The sequence below is a fragment of the Kogia breviceps genome, chromosome 3 (assembly GCF_026419965.1).
Source record: "Kogia breviceps isolate mKogBre1 chromosome 3, mKogBre1 haplotype 1, whole genome shotgun sequence".
Classification (NCBI taxonomy): Eukaryota; Metazoa; Chordata; class Mammalia; order Artiodactyla; family Physeteridae; genus Kogia; species Kogia breviceps.
In genome coordinates, this window is record NC_081312.1 from 10,077,755 (window position 1) to 10,090,980 (window position 13,226).

At 49.2% G+C, this 13,226-nt stretch overlaps 1 protein-coding gene across 1 annotated transcript; it reads right to left on the reverse strand.

The window, feature by feature from the left end:
- Positions 1 to 5,589: 5,589 nt before the first annotated feature.
- On the reverse strand, positions 5,590 to 12,369 carry SERPINA4 (serpin family A member 4). Its single transcript, XM_059056423.1, is given in 5 exon segments — positions 5,590 to 5,787; positions 6,585 to 6,703; positions 6,706 to 6,743; positions 7,634 to 7,907; positions 11,508 to 12,369. Coding segments are annotated over 5 exon segments (1,491 nt in total).
- Between the last annotated feature and the right edge of the window lie 857 nt (positions 12,370 to 13,226).

Below are 13,226 nucleotides of genomic sequence, written 5' to 3' on the forward strand. Positions count from 1 at the left end.
GGGCCATCTCGTCATTGCCCCGAAAGCCCTACACCAGCCACCAACTGCCCTCAGTGGCCCGAGCATCCCAAGCAGACCGGGATGGACAGGTGACCAGCTGCCGGCTGGTCCAGGCACAGGGAAAGGGACATCCTCTCAAACCTCCTCCTTTCCTCCAGGCTGATCCCAAATTGGTTTCCTGCAGCCAATTTGCTGCAGATCTGGAGGAGTGAGGACCCAAGCTCTTCAAAGGCTTGTGCGCTTCCTAGACTCATGAACCCCGTAGCCAGATCCCGGTGGAAATTAGATGGATTCAGAGGGTCTCACAATGGCTGAGATGAGGGATCACTGTATCCACCCCTCTTATTGCACTCAAAACTGGACCGAGGCTCAGAGAGATGACAGAACTTTTCAGAGATGTGCATCAGTTAGGCACAGAGTGGGGAAGAGTGCCCAGGTCGCTGGCTCCAAGGCCAGTGCTCTTTGCTAAGCAAAGGTCTGTCTCCCAGATTTCTGTGGGCTCACTTGGACTGTCCTTTTCTACCCTGAAATTGGGGCTTCAAAACTCAGCCCCACACTTTCAAGAACACTTCCAAGTGCTAGGGTGTTGGCTCAGCCCTTGATTCATTTCCAAGGTCCCCGTGCCTGGGGCTTCCTAATACCGGGGTATCCAGTGCGTGGCCATGACCCAGAGGTTGTGTGGGTGACTGTCAGGTGTGCAGTTGGTGGAGGAAACAGAAGGCCAGGCGTTCCCCAGAGGAAGCGATCCTGATGCTCAGCAGCCAGGGTCGTTCTACAACCTCCGAGATGTCCCCATTCTTGCTCCCTGATTCTGGGCCCAGTTATGGCCCATTACCTCGTTTAGTCCTTACAACCACCCTGCAAAGGGCATAATACTGAACTTTATCCCAATCTAGAGATGAGCACAGTCACTACCAGGCATCAGGTGCTGGCTTTGTGCTCCCTGCCCTTGCAACGCGCTGTATGATGGCCACCAGCATCCCCACGGAACCTGTGAGAAGACGGAAGCTGAGAGAGGTTAGGTGATCAGCCCAAAGGTACACAGCTAATAGGGACAGGCTTTAACAAGGAGGAACTAGGTCCCTTCTGTGCAGGTTTTGCTTTCTATCCATTGTGCCATGTGGCATAAGCAAGAGTCCTTCATCGCATAGTCTAGAGATTCCCAAACTATGTTCTATAGGGAGGGAATCAGTGTTACCTCTCTATATATAGTAGGACGGATAGCAGTCCCCCAAAGATATCCATATCCTAATACCCAGAACCTGTGAATGTGACCTTATATAACAAAAGGGATTTGCAGATGTGATTGAGTTAAGGATCCCGAAATGGGGGGGGGGGAACTCTTATGGATTTCCCAGGTGGGTCCTAAACGTAACCACAAGGGTCCTTCCTTATGAGAGAGGGAGAGAGAGAGAGAAAGAGAGAGAGGTGGGAGATCAGAGTCAGAGGAGGCGATGTGATCAGGAAAGCAGGAGGAGAAAAACAATGTGATGTGAGGCCGTGGGCCAAAGCACTCCAGAAGCAAACCCTGCCAACATCTTGATGTTGGCCCAGGAACCCTTTTGGACTTCTGACCTCCAGAACTGTAAGAGAATAAATTTGTGTTGCTTTAAGCCACTAAGTGTGTCATAATTGGTTACAGCAGCAACAGGAAACTAGTATAATACTCCAAAACAGGTTCCCGATGAAACTAGGTGGGAAAGATGGGACTAAGCAGATGCTGAAGGACGTCTCCAGCCCGTGTGCCTGTCCGTGGAGACACCCCACGTACCATGTCCCAGTCCTTACATTTTAAGGACTATCTTGAGAAATTGGGGAACGGGGTAAACCCTGACTCCCTATTGTCACCTGGAAGTGTTCTGAAGGAATGGGGGCGGGGAATGGGTATCCTTGGAAAAGTTTCGAGGGTGTCTCAGGGCATGGATTAGTCTGCTCTGGCTGCCAGAACAAAATACTACAAACTGAGAGGCTTAAACAGCAGAAATGTGTTTCTCACAGTTCTGGAGGCTGGAAGTCCAAGATCAAGGTGATGTCAGGGTTAATTTCTGGTGAGATCTGTCTTCCTGGCTTGTAGATGGGGCCTTCTTGCTGAATCCTCACACAGCCTCTTCTGTGTACATATGGGGGGACAGAGAAAGAGGGAGAGAGAGAAAGAGAGGGAGGAGAAGCAAGCTCTGGTGTCTCTTCCTCTTATAAGGACACTAGTTCAGTGGGATTAGGGCCCCATCCTTATGACCTCATTGAACTTTGATTACTTCCCTAAAGGCCCTTTCTCCAAATACAATCACGTTGGGGGTTCAGGCTTCGATATATGAAGTTTTAGAGGACACAATTCAGTCCATGACAACTGGGGTGAGAGAGTAGAATGGGCCAGTGGCCAGAATATGGGAATTTAAAGGAGCCGGTAAGTCACGTTAGATTTATTTTTCCATTGACATCAAGAGCAACAAAGAGCACATTCCCAATAGGCGAGTTTCACCCTGGGCAGAGTTGGATTCTGTCACCCACCCTGAGTGTGTGTGTGTGACAAAGTGGAACAGAAATGCCTTTCAATGGGGGCCCTTACTATTCCACGTGCCTGGTCCCCACCACCACTTTACCCGTTCAGGTGACCTGCCAGCTCTGGCAGGCATGTGAAGTTGTGACCCTGCTTTAGAGGAGAGTTGTGGTAAAAGATAAAATATGAAATAACAATAGTGAACATTTGTGGAACAGCAAAGATGTGTGCTTTACATACAGAACCTCATCCAGAATCTACAGTAGGCTTATGTGTTAGGTAGCTTCATCTCCATTTTACAGGTGAGGGAACTGAGGCACAGAGGGGTGGCCCAAGTCCCACACCGTGTCATGGGTTCAACTGTGTCCCCCCAGAATTGAAGACTTAACCACCAGTATCTCAGAATGTGACCTTATTTGGAAATAGGGTCATTGCTGATGTAATTAGTTCAGATGAGGTCATATTGAACTTGGGTGGGTGCTTAATCCAATAAGACTGACGTCCTTGTAAAAGGGGGAATCTGGACAGACACACACCCAGGGAGAATGCCATGTGAATATAAAGGCAGAGATCTAGAAGCCAAGGAACACCAAAGATGGCCAGCAAACCCCCAGAATCCAGGGGAGAGGCCTGGGACAGATGCTCCCTCATGGCCTCAGAAGGAATCAACTCTGCCATCACCTTGATCTTGGCCTTCTGGCCTCCAGAAGAGTGGAACAGTACATTTCTGTTGTTAAACCACTCAGATGCGGTCCTTTGTTAGAGCAAAACTAATACGCCAACCAACTAGTATACTCAGTAATTGGTAGATTCCAGGTTCAAACACAGGCATTCTATTCCAAAGTCCAGGTTCTACGCTCAGATGCTCTGTGGCCTCTTGGTAACTCCTGGAAAGCGCCTGTCACTGTGCCTTGCTCATTGCAGGCGCACAGAGCTTGGAAACCATTAGTCTTAGACCTGCTCTGTCTCAGAAGAGGACTCCTCACCTTCCCAGGCAGCCAGGGATGGAGCAGACATCCTCCTGCCTTTCGCATGTTCTCACGTTCACACGCTCAGTCAGAGCTAGGGGCTCCCAGGCCTGTATCTTCCGCGGACCCCACGTCCATCCACCACCCCGCCCCCCACCGCTACAGCTGCTGTGGGATCACACGCCCACTTACGGGTGCAGAAACTGAGATCCGGAGAGGTAAGAGCTAGCCCCTCAGCACAGGTAACGGAGAAGCTGGGACTGCAGGCTTTCTGTCTCACCCCAAATTTCAAGTGCCTCTTCCTCCACTGAGGAGATCCCCCTGGCTTCCTGGCTAGTGACCAATCTCCACTCAGTAACTCTTTGTTGAATGAGAGAATGAGTAACCAAACGAACCCGTGATGCTTCTCTCCACACCTGCTTACGAGGGCCATGGAATTCGTCCCTCCACTGGCACCCGGGTCCCCCGGGCTCCAGGATGACACTCGCTTGCCTCCCTTTGCCCTCCCATCACAAAGAACAAAAAAGATTTCGCCTTTCCTGCCAGAGGAGAATGAGAGAAATCGCTAGCATACCCGCCCATAGAAGTGTGCCTCCCAAGGGGTAAAACATAGGTCACACACAGCCCCGTAGATCTCTTTTTTTAATGCTCCAAAAGGGCATTTTGAAATCTGAGAAGCTGGACTAAATATTTACCCAATCAATTCCGGGGATGTGTCAAGGGGTGGTGATGCAGAACAAATAGCTCGAGGACCTTGCTCAGGGCACAGCCTTTTCCATTCATTCATTCATTCATTCATTCAATCACCAACTATTTGTTGGGCCTCAGCCACATGCCAGACCACACGATCAGCGCTGAGGCCAGTGACTGGGGTGAGTGAAGAGAATGCAGGGTGAACAGGGTCCTGCCTCTGAGATGTTCCTTCTAAGAGGGACGAGGGTTGGCCGAGATGAGGGGCAGAGATTAATGTCAGCCAATCATGTGTGATGGTAGGGTGACCGTCTGCCTTAGGGAGGGGAGGAGGCATTTGTTGGAAATCCTGGCAGTCTCTCAGGGATGGGGAAGGGAGCATCCTGGGTGATAGGGATCTGCCGGGACCAGAGCCCCGAAGGTGGGAAGCTGTGGGCAACCTGGAAAGACAGCAAGAGTTTCTGTGACTGCAGCCATCGGGTACGTGAGAGCAAGGGGAGGGGCTGGGGCAGGAGAGGCAGGCAGGGACCAGATGAGGGAGGACCTTGACTGCAGTTAGAGGAGTTTGAACTTTATCCTGTAGGCAATAGGGAGCCATTGAGTCCTTTTGAGCAGGCGAGGGAGGAGCTTAAGCAAAATAAGGAGGCATCGCCCTCAAGGCTAAACTGGGGGGGGGGTGACTGCCCCCCTTTTCTCCCCTTTTTCACACCAGGGCTTCACTTTCACACATCACCCCAGCGGTGTCATTGCCATAGTAACCCTAGGCCTGCATCTTCTTGCAGGCTTGTCTGGGACTCTTAAATCCACCCACCCCCTGCCTCCGTAGGGGCAGACTGTGGAGTGTGTCGGCCTGGGCCTGACTTTATTTCTTGCCTGGCTGTTAAAAAACAGAATCCAACATCCCAGCAGGCGCAGGGGAAAATGGACCAATTAAACCAGGGGGCGGCAAGGAGGGTGTGCACTCCTCTGAGCCTTGGAGGGCTCGAGGTGCTGAGCTCTTGCAGGTCCTTGACCCTGTAGCCTGGAATTGGTGTGATTGACTCTGGGCTGGTCTAGCTGAGCGATGCCCTCCTGTGGGAACTTCCATCTGCCGGTGGCTCCTGAGGCTGCCCCGTCCAGCTCGGAGCCGTGTAGCAGAGGCAGGCCCCTCATAGGCATTTCGTTGAATCTGTACAACTACCCTGGCGGGGGTTTCTGCCACTTTCCGGGGCGGAAACCTGTTCAGAGAGGTTAGATGATCTGTGTGAGGTGTCACAGCCCTGAGAAGCTGGGTGTCAGTCCACACCGGTCTGGTACCACCCGCATTCCTCACCTTCAGCAACACCTTCTGTCCCGGATCCTCAGCAGCTCCCCAACTCCCAATCCAGAGCTGTTCACTCTCAGCCCTCCAGGCCAAGTCCTCATGCTTGGAGCAGACAAGCCAGCCCTGGAGGGCTATGGTTGCATGGAGTTGACAACCTTTCCCAGAAAGAGGACGCTCTGGGTGTTGGTGGAAAAGATCACCACAAGGAAGGGACGGTTAAACCAAAGGGCTTGGTGATCGTCCCGGGACCAGAAGGTGACAAAGCCACCGGTGGCTGCTGCAGCCTGGGTGCCAACCTCATCCACCTCCAGGATGGCCTTATGGAAACTCTGGGAAGGAAACCACAAGTGTTACCTCTGAGAGAGCATGATCTGGGGCTTAGGGAAGACTAGGAGAACTAGAGACCACTGAAGATCAAAGCCACTTGTTGGGATATCACAGCAAGAATATCTATACTGGGGGTGGGGGCGGTTATTGAGCTGGATGACCTCTTATTTATAAATAACCATTGCAGTCATTAATTGAGCACATACTATGTGCCTATGCTCTTTTTAATCTTCATAACCATCCTATGAGGTCAATGTATTATGTCTGTTTTATAGATGAGGAAAAGAAATCCAGAGACTGGGTAACCCTTTAAGGTCATAAGAGGCAGAACTGGAATTTGAACTCTCAAACCCAAGACTCTACCCTCTAGCGCACCTTTGTTGTATGTAGCTGAGGTCATAGGTCCCTTTCTCTGGTCTAAGAAATTTATGATACACACACACACACACACACACACACACACACACACAACTCAACCTCATCTGTATCCTTCCTCTGTTTCTGTCATTGCATTTGTCACTCTCAGTTGCCATGATCTATGAGGGCGCTGTCTCCTGGACTTGACTGGAAGAGCTCTCTGACGGCAGGGACCTGATGGACCCTAGGTCCGCAGCACCAAGCACCATGCCCAGCACATGGTGTGTTGGTTCCTGGCTCCTTATGCCTGTGGATGATTAAATAATACTTGGACTCTGAGACTTCACATGGTGGCAGGGAGCGCACCCATCACCCAGCACCTTCCAAGAGGTGGCGGTTCCCCTCTGAGGTCTCTAGGAGCTGATATCCATGGATGACTTACCTTGGACACCTGCAGGTTTAGCTGTTCAGTGATGCCAGACAAGTCAGCCCACTACGAGAACAAGTCGGTGATGCCCAGCTTGGGCAAAGTCTGATCTAATTTATAGGAGCCAGAAATGAGAATTGGGGGATAGACAACTTGAGCTTCCTGCAAAAATACCTGAAAGAGGCACTGGGTTAAAACACTGGACTCGGGAACTAGCCAAGCGTCCCAGCCGGCTGTGCTCTCCAGGACTGCGTTCGCTCACTGCCCACAATCCATCTGAGTTCTGTGGTCACAGACACCCTTTGCCTGTGCCGCACCCTCAGATGAGTGCTGCCAGTGGCTTAAAGCCAGGCTCCTTCTTTGCCCTCGGGGCCTGCCGTCTGCAGGACCTCCTTCCTTTGGGAGTTCGTCTTCAGCAGAGGTGGTTTTCTGCAGACGTGCCAGGTGCCCAGGGAGATGTAAGTCTCCCGGTGAGGCAGTTTTGCCTTTGTCTCTGATGAGGCCCCGTGCTTTTCACTTGTTTTGGACCTATTGATTTCTTTGGGTGGAATTCCTCCACCACGTGGGCTGTGTGAGTCTTCCATCCACGTGTGGCCTTGGCCTGAGGTCTTTTTCTTATGTGTGGCTGGAGACTTTTCCTGCTCGTAGCCCCATGGTGACATGAAAGCTTCCCTGCTATTTCCTGGGGTGGGTGGAAACCTCTCTACGCCAGTTCAGTCAGCCATCTTGATGAGAAGTCTACCCATTCATTGCACAGGGTAGACCCTCAGAGAGCCAGTGTCACTTCAACCCGGACTTGTGCAGTACAAAGGCTACATCTAGAACCCAGACTCCTAACTCCTAGTCTGGTTCTCTTTTCACTGATGAGAGCAAAATCACATTTTGGGTACAATAGGAGTGTTCCTTATTTAAGGAAACCCAAGGAAAGTCTTGAAGAAAATAAGAATTCTTCCATAACTTGGCAATCCCCTCCACCCCCATTTGGGGCACTGGCTTTCATTGGAAGGGTGCATGTGAAGGGCAGTGCTGCAGACTCTGCACCTCACGGTGCCCGGATGGATGACCTCTTCTGAAGCAGGTTACTCCACCTCGTCAGCGTCTGTGGAGTCAAAAGCTCTTCCACCTGCTCCATTTTCCCTCAGTTAGGAAGGATGAAAAGGGCTGTTGCGTTTCCTTTGTAACCCATCCATAGCACCGAGCAGGGCAGGTATCCGTCGTGAAGATACCAGTGGTGCTGGGTATCCAGCAGCATCACAGGCACCTTGACTACTGTATCCTCATCAACATAGAAGTCATGGGGAGCGGTCATCAAGGGGATGGATGGTGTCTCCCACAGAGCTGGAGGAAAGAAGGGAAGAAGGTACAGGGCATCCGCGGGCCAACAAGCCGATCCTCCAGCCAGGGAATGCATCCCCCCCATCATCACTCAAGACTCGCCCTCCACCATCTCATCAGTTCAGCACCTGACCTGCCTGGGGAATGGATCTGGGTGTTCAGATAGGTTCTAAAATAAGAGACCCCAGAGGATATCAGCAAGGTTGTTTCCTGTCTTCACCGATTACTTGAAATCATTGGACTTAAATAATTTTGCCAACCTGATGTTCCTATAGTGGTAGCTCACTGTGGTTGTTTTTTGTTTTGTTTTGTTTTTTTCTCACTGTGGTTTTGACATGCACTTTCTTGGTTTCAAATAAGGTTGAGTAGTCTTTAGTATGTTTATGGATCAACTAGAAGTTTTGGGGGATTTTTTTTTTTTGGTTTGGGGGTTTTTGTTTGGTTTTTTATGTATTTTATTTTATTATTATTATTTTTTAGTGCAGTGCCAGTTCACTTTTTAACCCACATTTCTATAGGGCTGTTTCTTAGTGATTTGCAGGAGTTCTCTGAACACTAGTTGTCTATCAGTTCTGTGTGTTGCCAATGTGTTCTCTTCCTCTCTGACTTGTCTTTTCACCTTCATAATTGTGTGTTTTGATGATTGAAATTCTTCACTTTATGCAGTGAGCATATCAGTTTTCTCCTTTATGGTTAGATCTCTGTGTCCTGCTTAGGAAAAATATTCCTACCTCCAGGTCACGAAGATACTCCCCTATTTCGTCTACAAGGTTTACTCTTACCTTTTGCATTTAGGACTTTACTTCACCTTCCGTGAATGCTTATGATCTGTAGGATGGAGGGGTACAAAATCATTTTTTTCCATGAGGATACTGTCCCAGGACTGCTTTTTAAAAATCTCTCCTTTTTCTCAATGCTCTATCATGCAGGCTTTGTCAAATATCAAATGTCCATATATGCATGGAGCCATTTCCGGGTTCCATTCCGGTGTCTCTGTTCTGTTCCATTGGTCTATGCATACCACACAGTCTAAATTAATACAGATTTATAACCAGTATTGCTCCCCGGCAGACAGGTTCTCTCTTTTTAACTATTCTTGGCCCTTTGCTCTCTCATATACACTTTAGAATCAGCTTGTTAACTGGTACCAAAAAGAGTCTTTTAAAAACCTGTTGGGATTACTTTAAAATATTTAGATCAATTTGGGCGGGAACCGACATCTTCACCATGTTAAGTCTTCCTATTCATAAATACGGTATATCTACTTTTTATTTGTTGACTCTAATATCTCACAATATAATTTCATCTACAGAGATTCTGCATATCTTTGGTTTGTTTCTTCTAGGTACTTTTCGTTTTTTAAGATAAGCCACAGTTGTTCTACTGCTGTCACCATGTGACCTAGACTGAGGTCTTGGGGCTACATTTGTGTCCCCAGAATGATGGACAGATGTGTCAGAGGGCAGGATGTCTATTTCTGGAGCACCTCCTTCTTTGTGCCACAAGCACTAACACAACTGCAGCGAGGTCTCTTTCAGGAAGACAGCACCAAACCTTCATTATTTCTGGCCAGAGCTTTGGGTGTGGTGATGGTGTATACTACACATGTAAATTATATTATATTTTAAATGGAATGGAATCAATAGAATATTGTGCAGCCACTAAAATGAGATCTAAATAAAGTTTTCAATAGCATAAAACTAAACACACACACACACACACACACACACACACACACGTGCATGTGAAAATTGATAACATCCGAATAAAGTCTATAAATCACCAGCAACGTCAGCTTCCTAGTTTGCTATTGTACTACAGTTACATAAGATGTTATCTAGAGGAACCTGAGTGAAACCTACATGGGACCACTCTGTACAACTTTGCAACTCCCTATGAATTTATAGTTATTGCAGAATTTAAAAAAAATTTTTTTGAAGTTTTCAGCAGTGCCTGAAAATTCCACATGTAAAAATGCAAGCAGTGACCAATTTGGCTGGATTATTAGTCTGGGACTGTTCCCCAGAATCTGTTTCCTGTAGATTCAAGGTGGTTACAGCAGGGGATTGAGAGGCACATATGCAGCAGCCATCGCCCGCTGAAGGCAGATGAAATGATGGACAGACCAGGGGGGCTGTGTGCTCCAGCTCACCTATGCTCTCCGCCAAGTTCATTGTCCAGCTCTACCCTGTTGACCAACAGTGTCTCCAGACCACTGCCAGGTGCTCAGCCTGGGCCTCTCCCCATGCTCTCCCTACATGGAACCACTCTGGTGGCTGGATGTGACTGGCATATAGATTTCTTGATAAGTTCCAACTTGTCCACCAGCTCCAGTGACTTTTTCTCTGTCCCTCCAACTCCCTCTTCCTCCAGACCTTCACTTCCCCAGTCCTTCCCACAAACACGCCAGGACTAATTCCTCTCACAAACCCCTCTCCCTTCCCACTCATGGTGACTATGCCTCCTAGATGGCACCCTAAGGGCTACACACTGTACAGAACTGTTCCTACCTGTGATTTCAACTCTATTAACATATGTGTGTGAACGGAAGACTGGAAGGAATTAGGCTAAAATGTTAATGTTGGTTCCCTCAGGAAGGTAGGATTCTGGGCAATTTCTATTTTTTCTTTTATACTTATATGTATTTTTTTTTTTTTTTTTTTTTTTTTTTTTGCGGTATGCGGGCCTCTCACTGTTGTGGCCTCTCCCGTTGCGGAGCACAGGCTCCGGACGCACAGGCTCAGCGGCCATGGCTCACGGGCTTAGTTGCTCCGCGGCATGTGGGATCTTCCCGGACCAGGGCACGAACCCGTGTCTCCTGCATCGGCAGGCGGATTCTCAACCACTGCGCCACCAGGGAAGCCCACTTATATGTATTTTTAAAGGTCTTCAAAATTGTCATCATTAGAATAATTACAAATACTCTATCTATTGAGCATATATAATGGCCAGGGGTTGGCAAACTTTTTCTGCAAAGGGCAAGAAAGTAAATATTTTACGCTTTGCAGGTCATTCTGTCTCAGTAGCAACTGCTAACCTCTGTCCCGTGAAAGCAGCCAGAGATAATACATAAATGAATGGGCGTGGCTGTGTGCCAATAAAACTTTATTTACAAAAACAGGTGGCCTTCAGGTTTGGCCAGGAGCTGTAGTTTGCTGCTCCCTTGAGGCCCTCTTCTAAGGAGTATTCAAATATGTGACATCATTTGATTCTCAGGAACAGAACTTTGAAGCAGGGACTCTTATATCCTTATAAGAGTCCTTCAAGCGAACAACCTGCCCTGTTTGTACTGTTGGTAAGTGGCAGAGCTGGATATGAATCCAGCAGTTCAACTTGTCACCATTGGGTAGAATGCATTTCATAGATTGCTGTTATTTAAAAAAAAATAAGAAAATAAGTCTAAAGATATGAAGGGGTGGAAATCAATACTACACAAACTTAAATAACTGAGGTTCTAACATTAAATTTTCAGAAGGCTGCTCAACCCTATTAGACCCAATCCATCCACTTTCTGTTTTGGGGCAGTTTCTTTTTGATATGTGATCCTTCAGCGAATTAGGGGGAAAGGGAAGATGTAGGATCCACCAACGAATTGACTCTTACCTTTGAAGTAAATGTAATTCACCAGCACCATCGTGGTATCCGCGCTGAGCTCGCCGACCAAATCCACGATCTTCCCTCGAGTTTCCTCCCTGACATGGTTGTTGATAAGCTGGGTTGTGCCCTCAGAGTCGTCGAAGTTGGTGTGGAAGAGTTTGGACTCATAGAAGGTCACGGAGTCGTTAAGGAATCTCGGAAGGAGCGGCAGCTCCAGGCTCGACAACAGGGTGCTGCCCACGTGTTTCTCCAGCCTGTCGGCCGGGAGGTGGAGAGTGTGCAGAAGGTTCTGGAAGCCCCTGTGCATGTCAGATACTGACAGCTCTGTGAGGTTGAAGCTAAGACCCTCGAGGATCTGGGTCCGGCTGTGCGAGCGGACCCTCAGGGACAGCATGGCGTCGGCGGCAGAGATGCTCAGCGGGGAGAAGACGTTGCTCCCGTAGGGTTGGGAAGCCCTCAGGGGGTAGAAGCGGAGAGCAAAGGCAGTCTTGCCTGCAGTGACCTTGAGGCTGGGGGAGCCCTCACCCGTGCCCGCAGCCTCCTGATGGGGGCAGTGGATGTGACCCTGCTCGGGATGCCGCCGACCTTGAGAAAGGACCAGTAGTCCAGCCAGAAGGAGGAGCAGGCAGTCGTCAAGATGCGTCTTCTGTGCTCTCAGGTCTACAGGAGGAAAGGGTGTGCCCAGGAAACTCCCCAGCAGAATGCCCAACCCCACTGAGATGCCAGGCAGAAGGCAGGGCCCCAGGGATCTCAACTCCTGCAGATGAGCTTGCAGGGGAGAAGCAAACACCCAGTACCTCCACGTGTGTGGTGCCACGACGCTCTGTAGCAGCGCTTCAGATTTACAAAGCAGCTCCTTGTCCACCATCTCATTTCCTTTCCCATCTCTGTGAGCTCTGCACGGCACTGGACTCCATTCTCATTACAGAGAAGGGGAAACAGAGACTCCAGAAGTGACTTAACCAAGTCACCGAACTAGTAAGTATCTGAGCTAGAACACAGGTGTCAGGACTCTCAGCCTGGGGTCCTTGCACCATCTGAGTTTATCTCCTTAGCCCAGGGGCCCATCGTGTCAAAGGCGCTCACCGCCAAAGGCTATGTTAGCGACTAGCCCGCAAACATCCGCGGTGTGCTTCACACTCTGCAGAATCGCTTTTATGCCATTTTGTTTGACCCTCTTATCCAGGTCGAGGTCAATAGAGCTGGTATTCTTATCACCACTCTGTACGGATGAGATCACTGATGCTCAACACATGATTGGTCCAAAGTCTCAGGGATAGAGTTGGTCCCTTTTCCTAATGAACTTAACCCTCCCCAAACAGTATGCTCGATTTTCTCCACCAAGTCCTCTCTGCCCCATCAAATGGCCCTACCGTCACCCAGTTCTCAGCCCCCAAGCCCAGCTGTCATGTCTAACATCCATCTGGCCTTCCATCGATCCCACCCCATTCAATCTCTCAGTCCCTCTTGACCTTCATTCAACTCTCCATCATTTTTCACCCAGACCAGAGGGCTGGTTCTGAGCACTGCTGGTTCTGTGCAGGTCTAACCAAAGGCAGGCAGAACACACAATCTAGACTTTGAGCCCCTCTGCACCCTTCAGCTCAGAGCCACCTGGGTCTCAGCATTTAGGGCTGTTAAGGATAGTGAGGTAAAGGAGGATGGGGCTTTATGAAAGGTTGTGCAGATATAGGGATTTGCAGCAGGCTCTCGTGATGGAGACTC